The following is a 22014-nucleotide window of genomic DNA, read 5'->3' as shown; positions in this document are numbered from 1 at the left end:
TTCTTAGACTTACTTCCTGATGTCTGGGGTGGGGGGGTAATGGTATTTCTGTGGGACCCTGTAGAAAGTAAAATAATGGTTGCATGGGGCAAATGTCGTTAGCACTGGGACACAGAGCAGGGATCACAAGGACCTATGGGCAGTGCTTGTGGGGAGCAAGCAGATGCTGGGTAGCCCACAGGGTAGATGTGGTTAGCGCTGTGGGGCAGGGATTCTAAGTACTAATGGGTGGTGCATGGGGGGTGCTAGCAGGCACTGGGCAGCCTGCAGGGCAGTGTGGCACGGGCTGTGAGACTGGGGTGGCTAGTGAAGATGTTGGGCACCAGATAAAGAGGGAAGTCTGGGAGTTATATTACCTTTTATTAATATCAAAATCCTTGTAAATGGTTATAAAACAGACTGAGGAATCTGGGTGACGTCACCAGCTACTCCACCGTTCCCCCTAGGGGACTAGCATTCTGCAGCTGGCACCATAACCTCATCCCCAAAGCATGATGGGGATGCTCCAAGCCATGGCTCTGCCAGTTCCCACACTGTCCAAAAGAGTGACCTTCACTCCTCCCTGGCCTTATATTCAGGATATTTGGGTCACATATCCTCTTCTCTAATTCTGTCCCTTGGGCCAAGTGGTCCTTCGGAATTGGTCAGCAGAGTTGTGACAGAATTCCCACAGTAAAGCACTGTGATTAATAAGTTCACTTCCATACACTTGTCCATTCTGTGCCTGTTAATACAAGACACCTCCAGCTGGAAAGAAAACCTTTCCACTGTCTGCTCCATGACTCGCTCCTTCTCATTACCGAACACAAGTAGCATACTCTTCTCTGACATCTCCAGACAACAGATAGTTGACTGTGCTGGATTCCCACCATCTGTTGTTCTTCCTTCAAGCCTAGCAAATCAACACCAGGCTATGTATGCCATGGCTTGATGAGGATATTCGTGCCAAGCTTGCCATTGATGTGGCTCGTAGGCACCACAGTTGACTAGGGATGATGGTTACTTCCCTACTTTGGAAGCTTGTCTGGTGCCTTCTGGTACCATGAAAGCAAGTTCTTAGAGAAGGGGGGCGTTCAGGTCAGTTCCAGCTCAGGCTCCTCTAGGCCTTGTTTCTGAAGTGCTTATTGTTTTTAGCAATAGGGAATTATCTTCCACTTCTAGGGATAACCACGGTCAACAACAATAGGATACAGGTGTTAGGAGTCTCTTGGACATCCCCAGCCAATGACTCAAAAGTTAAAGAAACTTCTTTTCACAAGAGATGGACTCAACTGTAGAAAACTGCAACCAATAAAAATGAAGGGTGTGGAGCCCAGTCCCCAGGGGTGTGTCTGCAAAACAATCTCACACCTAAAGCTCAGGGAACATTTGCTGAGGAGGTGTAGGAAAGGCTGTAAGATTGAGGAGATTGGGGAATCATCCTTATCTCCTAGAAACACCAGAATTACGTGGAGAACAGAGTATTCTATGACTAGGAGCGTAAATACAAAATCTATACCCATAATGTCTCACCAACATCACTGCCCAATCCTGAACTGAACAAGGATGATATCAATAGACATGCCAAGGTGGATGGTAAAAGTCCATCCATCCATCCTCAACCCTACATAAAGAACTATTGGCAACTGAGTAAAGCTGGGATTGGCAGAGGTGGTCCTCCCTATAGAGGAGTATACCAGTTGGTTTCCCAGTGCCAGTCAGTTCTGAAAACTGTTTGTATGCAATATTGTGTACATATATATATAATATTATGTTGTTATAATATTAAATATATCACACACATATATTATACACATATAATATAGGGACTGAACAAGTTATATTTAGTAATAAATGATGTATATACATATACATATATGCATGTAATAACAGTTATTATAAAAGAGGTTATGAATTTGAGGGAAAGAATGAGAATTTGGCAGGAAAAAAGAGAAGGGAGAAATGTAATTAGATTATAATCTTAATAAAAGTATACATTTGAAAGTCAGAACTTTTCTATCCCACATTCCATTTGTTTCTCTTAAGAATTTTAGAAAGCATGGAAAAGTACATACCTGCTATTTTGAATGAAAATATCAATCAAAAAATATATCACTCCTTTTACATTCTTGAGAATGAGAAACAATAAGGTGAATGGCAGGACTGTGTCACACTGAGAATGTGAAACTTTAATTCTGTTCCATATCCACAAGAGGGGAGCCATTATTCCACATCCACTTTGTTAGTGCCCTGGGTCAGTCGGCCACTATTAAGTCTGTTCAAACTGGAGATTGGTGTGCCTGCTGTTGCAAAAATGAATATTTAGAGGCTGGAAGGCATCTCCGCGTAGATTCACACACTGTTTAAGATCAGCCCAGTATGGCTAGAGAAGGAATCTGTGTATGTTGGAACATTTGTCAGAAAACCAAAATGACTCTTAAGGAGCATGAGAAGCCGTGACTGGGAAAGGCGAGGGTCGGTGGTGTTTTCAAGGGATTAAAAGAGACAAAGATGGAATAAGTAGCTGGTTGTTTCTTGGATTCTTCCTTGCGGAGTTTCTGTGAGAGTTGTCTTCTTTGCATGGAAGATGGCACACAGCCTGGTGGAAGCATGGTGCTGGAGAAGTCTCTTTGCATGCTAAACACAAAGTGAGAACAGCCAAGTCCACACCATGAACTAAGCCCAGCAAAGGGCTAATGATACTGTGTCTTGTCCTGCATTTGGTAGTGATATCACACCAATTGTTTAGTTTCTGTTTCTTATCATTGCCTACCTGTCCTTCAAGACCATATAAGATGCAATGGAGCCAGTCCCTAATGTATATAGGCAAGAACCTCTGCACTGTTCACTTAGCGCCCCCCTTTTCCGTAAAATCTCTACTTCTTATTAGAATGACACAGCAGAGGCAATTATATTTTAATTAAAAATAATATAAATTTTAAAAGAGAACACTGTCACATCTAAAATACATGTTTACAATATGGTTCAAATGGTTGCAACTGTACTTTCTAAAATTCTTCCTGGAGTCTTGGCGTTCCTATACACTAATTTATTTCAAGAAACAAGAGAGTGAGAGGGTGGAAGGGCAGTGTTTATGCCAAGAACTTCCTCCTTCAAATGTAAAAAGAGCATTCCAAACAACTCATGTTTAATTTCAAGAAAAAAAAAAAGGACAAAATCCATTGCCATACATTTGGAAAAGTGGGGTTCTGCCAGATGTTTCTGAAGCAACCGAAGGAGAAATGGTGAAGAATGACAAAGCTGGGCCAGTCCTATCCGTGCTTGTAGTAGACTATGTGGCTGATAAACATGCTAAGAATTTTCCCTGTGGTGGAGGTATATAAGAAAAGAAGCAAATTTATATATAATTTTTCCTATATCATCTTTGAAGATTCCTGGGAATGGCTGTGCAGGAAAAATATATGTAATAAACCAGGCAGGCAGTGGGACTTGAATCAAAAGAGCCATCACCAGGACGGTGTAGTCCTGATATGTCTTCTGTGCAGTCTCAGCATGCAATCTTTGATGGGGGTGTGGTGACATATGAGGCAGGAATGTCATCACAAGTATTCACACAGCGTGATCCAGACATCTCACTGGACTCACATGGAGCTTTGATTGAGCTCTTCATTTCCTCTGCTTACTTCCATCCCTCATTCTGCCATCTCTCAGGTTATATCAAAATATAAACATTCCTACTTTATGTTTATCTACGTTATCACTGAGCTACAGATGATAGTAGGAATCCACAAGTCACCATAGACTGTCTTAGAAAAGTTAGGAACTCTGGACAGAGAAAAAAAAATGTGAAGACATGGCAAAATAATAGGAGAAAGGAAAATAGCTTAGGCATGTAAATGATGCTGGGCATGATGGCACATGCCTTTAATTCCAGCACGTAGGAGGAAGAGGCAGGCAGATCTCAGTGGTCTAGAGGCCAACCTGGTCCACAAAGGGAGTTCCTTTTGTAACAGCCAGTGCTGTGGCACAAAGAAACCCTGTCTGGAAACCCGCCCCTCCCCACAAAAGAAAGAAAAGGAAATGTAAATGATTTCACCTGCCACAAAGCAGATACACACACACACACACACCACACACACACACACACCCACACACACACCCCTCACAAAACTGTGTTCTATGACACATTCATATAATAGGAAGACCTTGAGAAAATTGAGTAATGGCACAGTGTTCACAGGTAACATTCAGAACACTGAATCTGAATGAAAGGAAAAAGATTTTATAGGCTGAAGGCAACAGAGAGTGAAGACAAGGTTCTCACATAATTAACTTGAAATGATTCACACCCAAGAGGGGCAAAGAAGGTCTTGTTAGTAAAATGTTGCCAGAGAGAAATGATGGAATCACCACAGGGGGGGGGGGGGGGAGGATGCCATCACAGACAAACAGGGAAACTTGAAATACAGAAAAGATCATTACACTTTAGAGCAGTTATCAGTTTCATATACCATTCCACAAACAGTTGTACATTGTCATACAACAGCGATATAGAAATCAGACATATGCTTTATGACCCAAATATGAAAAACAATGGTCACTTGTTCTTCTGAGTGTCTGTCCTAATGCTGTTAGTGTGATTAGTGCAAACGGGAAGTGAAAAGCCAACAATGGAAAAGACACACGGAGAAGGACAAGTTACCAAACATTTTTCATACTTGGGTCATAAAGCGTATGTCTGATTCCTGCACCACTATTGTATGACTGTGTACAATCGTTTGTATAATTGGAAATGCAGCCTATACAGAGTACTGACATCCAGAGATGTACACCTGCAGTTCAGAGTCTTTATGGGAGATAGATCATAAAGATTCATGATGCTTGCTTGACTGACTTCAGTTAGTCATCCTCCAGACTCCAGAGGGAAGCAGGCATTTCCTACAGAATACCTTGTCTGTTGCCCCCGTTAATCAACTGAGAGCATTCACCCGAGTTTGGGTGTGCACATTCACCACTCGGAACATTCTGTGAGGACAGAGCAGGCCAGTCATCAAAAGACACCGCTCTTGGGGAGGTCAGAGTTTGGGTCACCTCGTTTCATTCACAACGTGTGCTAAAAATAACAAAAATCACAACCGACATTCGGAGGTGAAGGAGAAGCCCTGAGAGGATAATGCTCTCCGCCTTTCATTGTCTCTAATTGAAAGCTGAGTTCAAACAATGCCATCCATCTTCCCACAGTTTTAATAATACCTTTTGTGAAGTTTAATGTGTTCTCTTGGGAAATAAGACCTCTGAAAATATATAATTTAAAAATTCATATTTCTAAAATTGTGTTAACCTCAGGAAGATTGAAGTTCACTTTAATTAAAATAGCATATACACATTTCCATCTTTAAACGAGTTTCTATTTAGCCTTTTATATACTTGGAAAATGTTTATATGCTTGGAAAAACACCTGGGAGAGGTCACCGAGTTGTTAAAGGTGCTGATCTTTTGGTGCTGTGACTGAATCTTGGTGGTATGATTTGGAAGTTTTATTTGTTTCCTTACCAATCTCCATATCTCTTCTCTTAGGTTAAAAAATGAACTATTTCAAAAACAAAATTATTAATTTGATTTTTATTTCAAAATAGATGGAAAATTTAAGAATTGAGGAATTCATGACCCTCTCATTAGTCTAGCACATGCTGTTGAGAGCTAGTCTCACTTTGAGGGAATTCAAGCTTTGTGAAGAAAAAAGAAACCCCAACAGTAGAAGCATTTTCATCACAGAGTGTTTAACACAAGGATTTCAGAGATTTTAACTTCTTTCACATTGCTCCGCATTCCTATCCTAACCTCCATTATTTTTACCTGGGGTGGGGCGGGGGCGTGAGTTCTGGTCATGGGTCTATATCTGTGTCTCTCTGGCTAGAGGAACAGAGTGTGAAGCAAAGCAATTCATCATCGAGATGGAAAGATTTAACAATCAGACAAAAGTAAAATAATAGGAAAATAAACTAAAACTTGCTGCTAATATTATTTACACCAATTGAGAAACAAAATGGGTTTACCATGACAAATGAAAATAAGAAAAAAATTTCTGTAGAAAAACATGTGAAACATTCATAAAACTCAAACTAGGGTGACTTTGTTGGGGAGGTTGCAAGACATGTAAAGCTATGAAAATTTAAATATAAATTCTTAAAAGGTCCAAAAGCTATTATGAGACAAAATATCAAATGACTTTTTTGTTGAGAGATCTACTAGGAGAACGGTTGGTAAAGTGCTCAATGTGGATGCATGGCAGCCTGAGTTAAAATCTCCAGCAGTCGTATCAGAGTTGGGCATGGCTGTGCTTTTCTACAACAACAGACAGTACTGTGGGTGACTGAAGAGAACAGAGGCAGGAGGCTTCATGGAGCTTACTGGATACTGGTCTAGACTAACTGGTGAACTCCAAGTTAAGTGAGATAACTTGTATCAAGAAAACAAAGAGGAAATTAATAGAGGAAGACATTGATGGGAACACCTAGCTTTCACATGTGTGCACACACATGCAAATCAGCTGCATGTGTACACATACACAAATACACAGAGAGAAAAATAGATACTCATTTTCAGGAATCGGAGTCGTGACAGGTGTACCACAATTTGCTTACATCTGCACTAAACTCTGCTTCTTGTAAATAACAGAAGCTTTATTCCAGCTGGCTCTACTAAGCAGACAGGACAATGGCTTACTTCTCTGTCATTTTCTAAGACAGGAATAGTTTTATCCCAGACATTATATACTCTTAGAATCCTTTAACTTCCCCCAGCTTCTTTGTTGGAAAAACAGCATTCTGTGTAGTCACAACCAAGAAGATGGGGCTTCACCTACCAGGCCTTATTTTTAGAAAATGGTGTGTATCTCAGTGCTGGAAAGACAATACTATTAGGGCTAAAATTGACTTTGCCCCAGCTTAATCATAGGAAAGATGTTTCTTGTAAGAAGGGCAAACTTGGAAGACTAGCATCTACTGCAATGTTTTGCATCCTTCTTAATGCTGTGACCCTTCAATACAGTCTCTCATGTTATGGTGACCCAACCATAAAATTATTTAATTGCTACTTCATAATTTTGCTACTGTTGTGAATCATAATGTAAATATCTGATATGCAGGATATCTGATGGGCAACTCCTATAGGGTCTTGACCTACAGGTTGAGAACCACTGACCTACTGTCTTTCCAGACTCTACTATAATGGAAGCATTCAGAGATAATTAGGCTGTTACTTCTGCCAAGAGCTGGGGTACAATAGAGTTTTGTTTCTATGCCAGGTGAAGATGGAAAGAGAATGAATATCTTGGACAGAGCTTAGAAAAACTCATGGATAAGAACTTTTGTAAAACAGTATACATCTTTGGTGGCAAGCAGTTCAGAATCAGCATATAGCTCTTTAGGATCAGAGGCATCAAAGTGAGAAACGATCCACAAGTTCATTATAAAATCTGATGGATAAAGAGCGATGAAGGACTCTTGTGATCACAATTTTTTGTGTAGATCTTGAAAACTGTGTACTTTAGCACTATTTTACACCTAACCCGAGGTCATTAGAATAGGACATGGGGAGAAATGAATGCATTCTCAACACATCGTATTGGCTCATAGCACTTAAGAATGATCTTTTTGGCTAAGCAATAAACTGTTCTTACCCAGGGATTTTTCCTTTTAGACCAACCTTAAAAATAAAACCACATTCATCCTTTGCAGTCTGGAAGACTGAAAACTGTACTTTTTCTCAAAGGACAGTCCTATTAGTGACAAGAACCATTGCCAAGGTACTAGTCTCTGACCTGCGAGTAACACCTCGGCAAACAAGCCAAACAGCAAAAGGGGGAAATGTCTAAACAGCGCTATCTCTGCATACTACTAGGGAAATAGAACTCAGAATTCACTCATCCAAGTCTCTAAATGAACAGGAATGACATTGATGGTTGTGGAGTCAGTATCCAGATTTATAATGATATATTATCCAATTTGCAATGAATGTGAGATACACATGCAGAAGTAAGTACAGATGACAGGTTGCCCTTTGGGGAAATGTTCTGAATCTTGCCAATGAAGATACCATGGCAATGTTAGAAATGTGTTCAAAATCTAAGAGAAACTAAATTTGAAGAATCTAAGGAAAACAAAAGAAAAATGAATCATCAAACAGAACCCAACTTCTTAAACTGTGGATTATGAGTCAATTAGACTTCATGTAACTCGGTATGATGCTGTGGAAATTTGGCAATACTAAATGTTTATGAACACACAATGGTAAAAAATTAATTTAAAATTAAAGATAGAGCAAATCTCAAATATTTCTGGAAAGTGCTTGTTCATGTTGTATCATGGAACTTCACTACATCCTTGATTCTGAACACATGGTATGAATATTTCATGCATGTAGATCTCCACGCTTTGCAACTTCAATAAATGCTGTTGATAATAGCTCAGCCTAGATAGAAAACAATTGCTTATGATGAACTGAAATGTTTTTACTGTAAACATGATGTCTTCTGCTCTTAAAGCTGTAACTGTAATTATAGAAAACAAAACTTAATATTTTCCTGTTATCATTCTTCAGCATATAAGTATCTACTTAATATATATTTGGATTCTATGGGTTTAGAATGTTTAATTTTAAAAAACCACTGTTTGAGATAATGACTTGATTTTTAAAAAATCATTAAATAAATATGGAGCTTGGAATTAGGATAAAATTTGCAACCGTTTCCGAAATGGTCTTGATTGAACTACACTCATATTGTTTGTTCATACAAAGTGCTTTTTACATCATTGCTGATTATGAAGTCAAAATATTGATCAACTCAAAAATATTGAAGATGTTCTACATTCTGCAGATATTCAACCACAAATATAATTTGTATATAAAAATAAAGAATTACATCTATTTCATTAGTATGACAATTTATTTTTGAATTTAATAAATGGAAAAATATGTGTATATCAGAGAATTATATAAAGAAAAATTTCTTTATGATTTATTATAAATAATATTTGATTTGTATACCTATTTTACATACTTATATACCCATAGTCACATAAAAATTTCTGAGGCAAAAGGGGCTTACAAATGGAAAATGCTAAGAACCTCTGAAATAGAGCATATCAATAAGAATAAAATTCTACAAACAGCTATTCCTAAAAGGTAATTTTGAAGTTGGCAAGTACAGTACCTAAATAAGAAATTTACTAGGTGGACCCAAAAGTAGATTTCAGCTGATAAGAGAAGAATCAATTTGAAGGTAGATCAGTAGAGTCTAGACCTGTAAGTAGCAAAACAGAAAAAGAATATGGGTAAATATATCTTCATGTGAGACATGGTTAAGTATAACTATGTATCTATAATGGGAAAATAAAAGAAGGGAGATAGAGAGGGAGAAAAAGATGTTGAAAATATGCTTATAATTTTTTCCCAAAAAATGAAAAATACAGACCCTAGAAATACAAAAATAAATTTCCACTTCTCTCTTACATTCAAAATTAAAATAAAAATAGCAAGAAAAGAAGAAAAAAGAAAAATTTCTCATCATATAAACAAATGTCACAGTGGGATGGTATCCAACATATTTTATGGAGAATAACTATTGACAACATGTAGCAATGTTATTTGTAAAATGAAGGTGATATAAATATTCATAAATGAGCAAAACAATAGAATTTACCCCTAAGACATTTCCCTTGTAATAACAAGTAAGAATTTGTTGAGGTATTAATTTGAATTTAGGTGGGAAAAAAGAACTCTTACTAAAGTGATTATGTATCTAATAAGAAAAGCCTCTGTAATTAGATCTTTATCCTCTTACTGATTTAACAAGTTAAGTGCATAAAGCAATATCTTTAAAATTGTGTTGCCGTGGCTATAACATATAGAATTTCCATATATTTGACAATAAAAGCCAAGTGAATGAAGCTATATTTGAAGAAAGAAATGACACCAGATGGCAATTTCAATCTACAAGAAGATATGAAGAAATGAATAGAGACACAGTAAATAATAAGCTTAATTAAAAGAAAACTCAATGAACCTATTTGAGCTTTCCTTACTTCTCTGAGCTTTTAAGAATGATTTACATTTTATAAAGTAATTATTATGACAATGTATTATTGTGTCATACATATGTATATATACATATGTATATATATACATATGTATATATATATATATATATAAATACTTAAGCATACACACATGAAATTTGAATTATAGCCCAAATTCTACAAGGTAAGACAGTTATATAGTAGTAAGGTCTTTATATCTTGATCATGGAATTTAGCTTAGAGGTAGAGTTGATTGATCCTCAGAATATAAAACAAACTTTTACAATTTACTGGAATTTAGTTAGTATAGTGATGAGATAGAAATCTTGTAAGTTGTACATCATAAGGCACCAAGCAACTAGTAAGAAGGTGGCCCAGAAAACATAAAGATCAATAAAGTAATTACAATAAGATATTAGAATATATTCAAAGAAGATAAAGGATGTAGTAAAGAATTGAAAAAGAATAAAATATGAGACTATATTAATTGCTTTTCTTATCACTGTGACTAATTTCTGACAAAAAAGGCAACTTACAGAGGAAAGATTTATTTGATGCACAGTTTCAGAAGGTAGAATGCATCATGGTTAGGATGCAGAGTATCAGGAGCATGACGGGTTTGCATGTGTTGTCTCTTCATCCAGAAAGCCAGGAGATATGATTGCTGTTGCTCAGCTAGCTTGCTCCTTTCAACTCATTCCAGAAGCCTAGTCCATGACGTAATTCTGAATATGGTCAAAGTGGATTTTTCCTTCCCAGTTAAATCCATGTGGAACCATACTCACAGATACATCCAGAGGAGTATCTCCTGATGACTTGATCTCTTGTTAGTTGGAGGATCAAAACACCATCACAGAGTGCATTTAAGTACCAAATTGTAGTCCATTCATGGTTTAATCTCCCAATCTTCGATAATCTGTATGAAGCATTTATAGATTGAGTCCCTTTGTAAATTCATACCCCCAAATAATTTAGGATTCTAGTCCTAGCAGTTTTTATACTTGAAATTGTTTAAGCAAATTTCTATGAACCCATAGAACAGATTTTGTTTCAGGTGATTCCTGAATTAAACTATCCAGTTGACAAACACCCACACCCTGGAAACTGTTAGTAATAGAATAGCCAACACCTCAAAAAGAGATGCAAACTGAGATTCACAGCTTATTTCAAGCCAGTAACTGTTTTACTCCGTGGTCACCTGATAGTTACTCTGTGGCACTATTAATATGAACAGAACATGTGTTTGCATTTTCACTTCTGTTCTGGCATTAAAGATACTCAAAGGAAAAAGAATAGCCATTGATTTTGAAATATATTTAAGTTGAATGCATTGAAACCACTAATTTCATGGCTCATTTAATGTCCTAATATCTCTTGAAGGGAAGTCTACATTTGTGTGGTTATGTGTAGAGTGTGCACAGTAATGATTAATGAGGTTCATAATTGCACACACAGATCACAGCATATTTATTTTGACAATGTATTATTTAGAATGCATATACTGTATTTGCATATGTAAATTGGACATTTATTAATAATTCGTGAGCATAAATACCATAAGTGTACACACACTTACACACACATACACATGCACAGTCATACACATACACACACAGAATGTTACATGCTATCACGAAGCATCATAGCTATGCTTTAATTCCTAGAAACATGATATGCTACTAGCTTATTTCTTTGCAGTTGTCCGATGGCTATGCATACAATCTCAAGAATCATACTAGCTATGTTCAGTCTCCAGCTCTGCTATATATTTTCTGTGTGATCTATATATGGAATATAACAAAGGCTTTCTCATGATATTCCTAAGAATTAAGTGACTTCTTAATGGATACATAGTTAGGTTATTCTCAATAATTTTTTTTATCTGAGTTTTGCCTTTCTGGGAGATAAAATATTTCCTGGAGTATGTGCTAGGTAGATTATGATTTCTATCTAATAGACCAACATGTGCCTTTTATGATGGTTATTGTAGCTTATACACTTTTCTCTATGATCCCTTTATAATTTTTAATTAACAATACATAGCTTTTGGTGATATGGATTCTGCCTGAGAGATGTTGCTTTCCAGAAAAATGTGTGGGTGCCTTGCCAATACTTTCAATAGACCTTCAGTCTGTTGTGAAAACATAGGGCTGTGACGATTTCAAAATCTTTCTTTTGGTTTTCCTGCATCTTGTATTTCTCTGTTACAATTCTTTTCATACTTAAAAATAGCAGCCCCCATCTCTTTCCATTAGATTTTCAACATCTAGGAGGTGCTTGGTACATAACACACTAATTAATGAATCCAAAATTTATCCTCAGTTCTCAACTATTTACTTACTTTCAGGGTCCTATCAAAGTCTTCTGATTTTATTACAGACTCCAGTTACCTTTAACAACACATAAAAGACAAGCCCTTCCTTGGTATCAGTAGCTCATTGGTCCTAGACCTCTGAGGATACCAACTCTGGTTTCTCAAGCAATAGAAAAGGAGGTGGTATTTGAATATAACCATCACATATACTCCTAAATACTGTAAATAATTTCTAGATTGTTCCCAATGTCTAATGTACTGTGAATGCTATGTAAATAGTTATTATGATTTGTTGTTTGAGAGAAATGTCAAGAAAGCGATTCTATACAGTTGGCGTTTGTTTGTTACAGATGACTTTGTTCGAACATTTTCTATTCATGGTTGGTTGAATCCACAGATACAAACCCTGTAGCTATAGCAAGGTGACTGCCCTAAATGGAATAATTCATTATTATATAGAATTCTTTTCTTCCTTTCCTTCGTGTTCTTAGAGATGTTATTTATTCTTTATGTAAGATCTCATGCTCTCACTTCTTTTATTATAACCCTTACAAGACCTGTTCAGATACTGCTCGGCCTGCCTTTGTCACCTCCAGCCCATTTTCCTACTCTTCTGAAAGTTACTCCCAGCTAGGTGCTTCATTGTTTGCCCATTTTATGTTTTGATATAGTTATTTTGTACTTGCTGGGTCTCTCCTTAGCTTAGGATTTTTGGTTCAGCTATGTATTCACCACAGAACATGTAAGTAGCAACCATTTGATGACTGTAAAGGTTTAATGCAGAATGTGCTCAGTGTGTGGTACTGAGTATCAGAGATGGGCTTGCCTCATAAGAGTGAAAATTATTTCTTTACTATTCTTCCTGGAGATATCTGTCAATGGATGATCTTCATGGTATTGCAAAAAAAATGTCTGTACACATAGTAGCTAATGCAATGCCTCATAGCTAGTGTCACTTTGAGATAGCATTTTCTCACTCTGAAGATTTTTTATTTGAAATTAGGAAAAATATTACCACATTGATATGACATTTGATGTCATGGGTGTATGGGGGTTTCGATTTTCTAAATCAAGAGCTTGGGCTGAAGAAGGCATCATGTCAAAGCAGATTCCCTTTATTCCCTATGCAAGTTCTCTTTGAATACAAATAAAATTAAATTGTTGAGGCTCCCACCAGCACTCTGCTCCTCTTCTATTAGCAGTTCTTATTACTCATCGCGTGGCCATAGCAACCCCTTGTCATGATATGTAGTGGGTGCGGGCTTTGTCCACTCCGTGTCCTACCTCAGAAATCTCTCTGCCATGTATGTTTTTTTGATGTAATGGCAATACACTTTTCCTCCCCTATTTCCCATAAAAATACACAGATTTTAAGCTGTTCACTTTGTACCTTTGGTTTAGCTAAAACACATAGGATTATAATTATTACTTGTGTAGGACATTTTCACTTTTGCAAAATATTTTCATAGTTAGTACTCAATTTTGTGCCCTTCACAGGTCTTAGGTCAAGTACCAGAAACATTATAGAATATAGTAAAACATGCCCAAACAAAACAAAAGTTGCACGATAAAGCATAGAGTCCATTTCGTGTTATCCAACTACTACTGTATGAAGAAAATTAATGCTATGACACTTTAATACAGTTATTCATGCTGTGGTGACCCCCCAACCATAAAATTATTTTGTTACTACTTCATAACCACAATTTGACTATTATTATGAATCATAATGTAAATATACAATATGCAGAACATCTGATATGAGACTCCCAAATGGATTGTGAGCCACAGATTGAGAACCACTGATCTCGAGTTTAAGTGACTTACTCTAGGTCACATAGTCCAAAAGGCAACAGCAATAGAGTTCTATCAAATACAGGTCACCTCCTCACCAACTTAGTCCCAGATCTACTCAGCCTATAAGGAAAAGGGCTTTTCACACTTTTATGATCCTTGGGCTAATGATTTCCATTCTCTCTCTCTCTTTTTTTTTTTTTTTTTGGCAGAGGCATCCATCCTAAGCTATGATGGCAGTATGTACATGAAGATCATCATGCCCATGGTGATGCACACGGAAGCAGAGGATGTGTCCTTCCGGTTTATGTCGCAACGAGCCTATGGGCTGCTGGTAGCCACTACCTCCAGGGACTCTGCGGATACACTGCGTCTAGAGTTGGATGGTGGGCGTGTCAAGCTCATGGTTAACTTAGGTATCGTATGAAGGACCCTCTGTCTTCTGTTTGGGCTTGTCCTCCCTTCTTTTCTGATTTTCATTATTTTCATTGAATTCTTTGTTTCTTGAAAGTTAGCTGCACACTTCTTGTTTAATAGACCATGGATTAAAAATCAACAGCAACAAATATCTTCTCATTATTTCTGCATGAGGGTTTGATGTCAATTTTTGGTCTCTGACAGTGGTGATTTCTTTACTAAATTATTCGTTTTCTAAGTTTCCTTTCTTGATTTTTTTTTTGGAATTGTTTAGCTTTGTGTAAAACACGCTACTTTGGTCCATCTTTTGATCAATCAGTCATATTCCCATGAAGTCCAACTCCTTGGTCACCACTCAAAACAGTCAAAGCTGAGGACAGGAACAGGAAGGAGAGGAGGCAAAATGAGAGGGTGGGTGGGAGAGAACTACACTGTGTATTGTTTCTAGTTCCATAGTGACTATTCCTGTGAATAATTCTGGTGTCCTGGATGTTACTGATATCTTAAGTTTTTTTCAAGCAGGATGTCAAGTTACATTGCCCCTTTTATGCCGTTGGAAACAGTCTTTCTAGGTTCATAGCCTCCTGATATGTATACCTGTTTTCTTTTCTGGTGTTCTTAATCACTTGTCAGCAGAGCTTTTGATATAAAGGCTGTTGCCTCTCAATGTCCACCAGTTCCCCTATTTTCTCTATGCCATTCATATCAATCCCCTAGATTTGGAAAAAAAATAATAACTTCATGTTTGTAGCTTTATTGGGTCAAGATGTGTTTCTTTTTTTTTTTCTCTGCGGTTACTTGTGAAATCCTTCTCCTTATGGCCTCACATTCTTCCCTGCTATTAATCTCTATACTGGCTCCTAATTATTTTCTTTGGAGAATGGAAACCTCTTGGCTTTGAAAGGAAACAAACACTTCTATTTCTGCTCTTTTCACTCAGCCAAAAGCCAAATACTCAGCGATGTCTGAATTAATGCTTTACCTGAGTCCATACTTCTAAGTTAGTGGATTCGTGTGGACTTGTGGACTGTATTTGGATATAGAGCTCTTTAATAAAGATTTGTCAGAGCCACAGAAAAATGTACCAGTCTCAAGACCATAGAGAACCCTAGCTTACCAGGCTGAAAGGTGGGGTTTTGAAACCACATACATCACTCTTATCTGCTCTCAGGTCGGCTGGTACTAATCCCAAAATATGAAAACCTTGAATACACTGGACTGTTTTGAGTAGTGGCTCATTTAGTTCTGTGTTTTTATTTTACCTTGAGTTTCTAGCATTTATGGCACAGTGCACTTTTTCCCTGTCTAATCTCACCTGCTCTTTGTTTTTAGTGTGTCTCTTGGCTTCCTTTTGTTTGTGTCTGTGTATATATTTGATTCTTTCAGGGTTTTTATTTTTCTTCTGTTGCTGGATCTTGTGTGTGTATCTGTATTCTTGAGTTTTCAATCCTCCCCACCATCTACCATGGTAAATCAAAAGATGGTATTCAACCCTTCAAAGGCCCAAAGCCTGCGGCCCGCATAGCAAACAGCCTTGAGAACAGAGAGTACTGAGAAGCCTGCAGGGACTGGCATACCTCTGCCCTCCCCACCTGCCCTCCCACAGCACCCTCCCCACCTTAGCTGGACCATACTAAGCATGTTACACTACCTAAAACCAACAACCAGATACCATGACTTATTTCCCCAGAAAAACAGCAATGAAAGCAAAGATCAACACAAAAGCATAACATAAAAGATAAAACTGAACATCAGACCCTTGCCTACCACTCACCCTTAAAAAAGCAAAGCAAGGCATCCCAAGGGGCGTATGTATGTCTTTCAAAAGACAATTTGCCTTCTTCGTTTAATGATGTTTTGTAAAGGCTAGAAAGGCAGCCTCAACAGGTGTCACCTTGCAAGTAAAACTGAAGTCAGAGAAAAGGATAAAAGATGAGCAATGAGGGAATGGAATGAAAGCCCCCATTTCAGATCACACACACACACACACACACACACACACACACACACACACACACACTGAGTTAGTCATGGATCCTAAGTGTATTTCTAGGAACATGCCATTCACACCTTGTCTATTTTCAACTGTGGCCAAATCTGGGACTCAGGCCTTCCGAAAGGATAGCTTTTGCCCTTCAGCATCTGTTAGCTCACCCTCCATCCAACTCCTGCCATGCTGAGACAAAGTGCCTGAAACAGTCTCAATGGCATTAGAGCGCTGTTCTCTAGAAAGAGAGAGTTGTTTGCTTCTCACCAAGCGATATGGTCCATCAGGAGTATGACTTTAGATTATCTAACTTTCTTTCAAGCCTGACATAGGAAACTAGACATTAATCCTTGTACTGTATACACACTTCATATTCAGGATTTGTCCGAGGGTTTTTTTCTTTCTGCTCTGCCCAAATATTTCCTTCTGCCTTGTTACAAAAAGTCATTTCTTTGTGACAAGAAAGAAGAAAACTATCTCCAAGCACAGTTTGCCTCTCCCAAACTAACTTTATTCTCTTACTATATTTTTCCCCTCAGGAAAGGTCTCACTCTGTAGCCAAAGCTAGCCTAGAGTTCTCTGTAGCTCAGGCTAGCCTCTTGGGTGCTTGAATTTTAAGTTGTTCCTCCATCATAGAGCACACAAAAGATATTCAAGTTCATTCAAATGGCTAACACATGGGAGCTCAATGAGAGAAACCTAGTATCTCCTTTTCTGATGTAGTCTAGCTTCTACATGCCAAGCAGGCTAGAGTTTTCCTAAGGCTTTGTTTCCTAAAGGCAGGCATATGTGGTCCCAGCCAGTATACAAGATATCAGACACCAGGCAGCATCATTTAAAAAGTTACAAAGCTGGCTGTTAAACAACCAGTATTTGTTCCTTGTGCATTAAAAGAGGTAATGACAGTAGTTTGCCATCAAAGTACATTTAAAGATTTCAAAGACTGCATTTTGTTTCAATCAAACAACAGTTTTAGGAGAGAAATTAGCAAAGTTTTTTTAATGTTTACTTTGCTAGACATGAAACTTCTGTAGGAATTTAGTAGCAGAGCTGAGATTAGAACCCCTGTCTCTAAACCATTATGCGTTGTCTGTTGGCTCCACAGATCTGCACGCAACATTCATGACAGACACCGCTGAAACATCCACATAGGGGACCTCGCTTTGCTTTAGGGCTCAGTTTTCATTGAGTCACATCGCAGGAAAGCAACTGATAGAGATGAAGCATTCGATGTCCTCAACAGAGCTGGGAGGCCTCCATCCATGCTCACGACTCTAAGGGCAGTGTTGGGCATTCAGTTGATCACATTTGACTCCTCCAGATTTGCTTTATCTAGACATCCTGAACACTTTGGCATAACGGAAAAACACTCAGCTTTCAGAGGCACCCATGGCTTCCACACTCGCGCAAAGCTCACCAGTACATAAAGCAGTCACTTCTCCTGCTTCACTGTTACGAGGCAAAGGAACTAAAGCAATCAAGTAGCACACATATACACACATACCCAAACACACTCGAGCAGACTTTTTCATTCAGAGAGCGCACCCTGGCTGCTATAGAAGATAGACATACACAGAGGACATGACCTTCTCCAGCTCAGTTTTCATTGAAAACATGCATGCCCTCACCGCAAGAATGTTGCCTAAGAGTTCGTCAAGAAGACACTAGAGAAGATTTTTCCCCATGAAGTACTTCCTTGTTCTTTCGGTAAAATAAAACAATTCAATGTGTCTTCACTTAAACATATTGTCCGTCTTCCCTTGAAAGTCCCCAGTTCTCACACTGATTTAAAGGTACAATGTAGACCTCATGGAGCTATTTGCATGTCCAGGAAGATTAACCCAACTGAAATGCCTCTCCTTATACCAGACTCTGCCTAGTGATAAAATCCCCAGCTTCACACAACAGAAGAGAACACTTTTGCTTACAGTCCTTGGGTTGGTAGCTTTAGGTCGACTCCTTTTTCTCCTAAGCATGTCTCTCCATACTCCTGTTTCCGCTCCCTTGGTAAGTCAGGAAGAGGTATTTCTCCAACTTTGGGTAAGGTTAGATGCAACCAATAGCTCAAACCCTATCTTTCCTTCCTGCCTGCCCTGCCTCCCCAGCCCTCCTAGGGGCATGGCCTCCTCTGTCTGGTGATCGTACCAATTGCTCCAGGGCTGTTTGCTCCCACTTTTCTGTTGCGGTTGACGACACATGACAAACCTAACCGCACGAAACCAAACCCAGATTTTTCTCAAGAGATGTTCTTCTGGGGAACAACATCAAAAAACTACCTGCCTCTATCATCAAAATGACTGGACTAAATAAGTTGCTCCTAACTGCATTGAGCATAGTTCTGTTCTACTGGGCTGGGTGCCAGTAGTTCCTATTTCACTTGTTCATTTAAAATAGCTCACTTTAGGGGAATCCAAATGGTGGCATTATGCTGTACTGGACCTCTGAAAACTATTGGGTAAACCTTGAGCAGCAGAAGAATGGTTTATATACTGGTGTTTCCCAGTAGCTTGCTCTCTTTTCTTATTATTGAATTTGACTCTTCAACTTCCTACTTTATATGAATATTGATTGGAATTTGCACCATCATAAACCAATCCTGGGTTCAGCTGGGCAATTTGGTAACAGTTCCCAAGCCATTACTTCAGCCATTGCTGCCCATTTTTTTTTACTGACACATATGGACTCTACTCAGGAATTCCCATGGGGTGTGCCCATGACTGCCAGACAGTAATGAATTTAGCATTTGCTCCTCTGACCTCCGGCACAGAATACCCAGTGTGGTCGTCAATAGGCAATTAGGCAATTCTTTCCCATGTTTCCCATGTAAAAGACAAAACCCAAACCAAAGGATTTCCCTCTTGTGATGCAGAATCACAGGGTAAAATAGGCAGGATGTCAAAGGTACCCATGACCTCCTCCACACGTGCCTGCCCTGCCTTCTCCCTGAATGCTGTAGACACTTCATTCCGTCTGGGCATTTGGGCAGGAAGACAGAGATAGGCTTCGTGAGTGGGTTGGTCCGGGAGCCTTTGAACCAATAACAATCAGGAAAGCCAACCAATTGTGATAACATCCCAGGGTTTTTTTGTACCCTACACCTGATTGACCCCACCTCTCTAAAATCTGTGATGGGTGTTGGTGCGGTTAGCTGTTTGCAAGTGGCCATTTTATGACAGGAAATGATCAGGTGGTATTAACCCTTTCCTTATGTCCAAGGGTGATGGCAAGTGTGCCTATTTAAATTTCTATAGTATCCAGGGCCCAACCTAAAGTGAGGGTGGATGGGGTTGGATTTTAGATGAAGAGAAAGGGTTAAATACTACCCTGTGAATCTTCAAAGACATATTTTTTTTAAAAAAATGATACAATGTGTCAGAATGGTGATTATATTTTGAAATCTAATACAAAAATTCTTGTTAATTCACTCAAAGATCATTTTAAGAACATAAATTATAGGGGGATATAACCTGTATTTGGTGGGAAATTTTTTTTCTAATTTTCTAACTTTAACAAATTAGCATCTCAAAATCTAACTGTGAAATAATTTATACAAATGAATAGGTTTTTTTAAAAAACCACCAATAACAACAAAAGTCTTGATGTCTATTGTGGATATATATGTATACCAGTATATATCTCTATACATATGTGTATATATATATGTGTGTGTGTGTATATATATATGTATCTAACTTTACTAATTAATATACTGTACATATACACCCACCCGTAATCTTGTACATATTGTATATGTATATATATAAAATGGCCACATTTCTTGCGTGTGTCTGTCCCCGGAAGGGTGGACTGATTGTTTTTGGATGTCTGCAGCTGTTACCTTGAAGGATGCAATTTCATCTTTCATTTATTTTTCCCCATCTAGACTGTATCAGGATAAACTGTAACTCCAGTAAGTTTTTCCTCAAGTTTCATTTTGTTCTTTAAAAAAAAAAGAAAAACTGACTTTATTTTGTTGACTGTTTTATGAGCTGTTTTTTTGTTTGGATTTTTTTTTGATGAGTTGTGAGGGGAGTCAGAGGTAACAAGTCAGAGGGTTGGGGTGGTAGTCCTTGCAAGGACTCTGTGTGGCTAGGGCTATGGTCTCTGCATGGGGCAGATCCTCCCTTCTCTCCTTACTTTGCATTTGTTCTATAAGGAAGAAAGGAGAAAAGGACTGTGGATTCGTCCCTTGAGAGTGAACTGAAATTATGGTATTGTATTTATTGTCTCTAGGAAGCTAACCTCTGGGGTAAACAGAAAGCTTTAGTTTAGAGCAACCAGCATGCACTTCTCCACTACCCAAAATAGTAGGTGACAAAAGCAAAGTTTGTGACCTAGAGGTGGCTGCCAACTCTGACATTTCTTCCCTGGCCTTTATCACTGGAGGGGATTTGAGAGGGGTGGGCAAAAACCTGGTTTTGGAGATGATACAACATTTTAACCAGACAGACTCACTATGGTTCTCCAAAGGAGGATTACAATTCACCATTTTTCCCATTGCCCATTCAAGCATCCTGCTCTTGAAGAAAGATCCTAAGAACATACATGATGAAAAATCTCATCATCTTTCTTCCTCTGTCTTAAAGTGAACATCAATTATAGGTGAGGATGAAGGAAAAAAGAAAGATGGAAACGGAAAGGCTATTTTATAATGATTAAAGGAGAAAAGTGGGAAATGTCTGTTGAGTGCTCTTGTGTCTTATATCAGCTTGGCTAATTAATGCTCACTGTTATAACAAAGCATCCTGAAATTTCATCGACTCAAAACAAAGGAAGGATTTCTTTCTGATTCAGAAGTCTAGTGCCAGTTGAATGGCTCTCCCAGGCCACTCTCTCCAAAGACACAGTTCAAGATCATAGACTTCTTCTATGAATGCACCAACTCTCTTGGAAAGATCTTCAGTTCTGCATTCACAGCAAGGAGAAATCTTGGGTAATTAAACAATATCCTTCATTGCTTTGCGTGGGAGTAGCCTGCATCATTTCTGCATATTTGTCTTTGCCAGATATGACTCCATTCTGCATGTAAAAAAAAAGTAGGAAATGTAGTCTTGGGAGTATGCAGGAAGAGCAGTTCAATCATTTAAACATCCTAGCTCACAGAAGTCCTGGTGATATCTGGATTCTGGCTTTTTCCTTACTGGAGTCTTCCTGGAGGAATGCAAGAAAGGATAGCAAATTATCTAACTTGTATCTTTTGTTGACTTGCTTTTCCCATCGTGCATGAATTATACAGATGCTGGATCAGCCTTCTTTTTTAGATGTAGTATCAGGATGACATTAATAAAGCATAATTTTTCACATTTTAGGAACATGTTCTTTATAACAAGGAAAAACAAGAAATATGTATATATAAACAAAATACTCCATAAAAAGTTGTATGCATGTCTTGGCATTGCTTTAACTTATTTTTAGCAATGCCCTATTTTGCCGTATTAAAATATTTCTACTTAGGCAGAAATTTCTCATGATATTTAGATGGC

At 38.2% G+C, this 22014-nt stretch overlaps 1 protein-coding gene across 1 annotated transcript in view; it reads left to right on the top strand.

Annotated features, from left to right (window-relative positions):
• Positions 1–22014, top strand: part of Nrxn3 (neurexin 3) — a 1492393-nt gene that overhangs the window by 522341 nt on the left and 948038 nt on the right. Inside the window, 2 exon segments of the mRNA XM_038336206.1 lie at positions 14340–14543; positions 20415–20441. Coding sequence (XP_038192134.1) covers positions 14340–14543; positions 20415–20441 — 231 coding nt within the window.

The sequence above is a fragment of the Arvicola amphibius genome, chromosome 7, assembly GCF_903992535.2.
Source record: "Arvicola amphibius chromosome 7, mArvAmp1.2, whole genome shotgun sequence".
NCBI classification, from domain to species: Eukaryota; Metazoa; Chordata; class Mammalia; order Rodentia; family Cricetidae; genus Arvicola; species Arvicola amphibius.
This window is presented reverse-complemented; position numbering and strand designations above follow the sequence as displayed.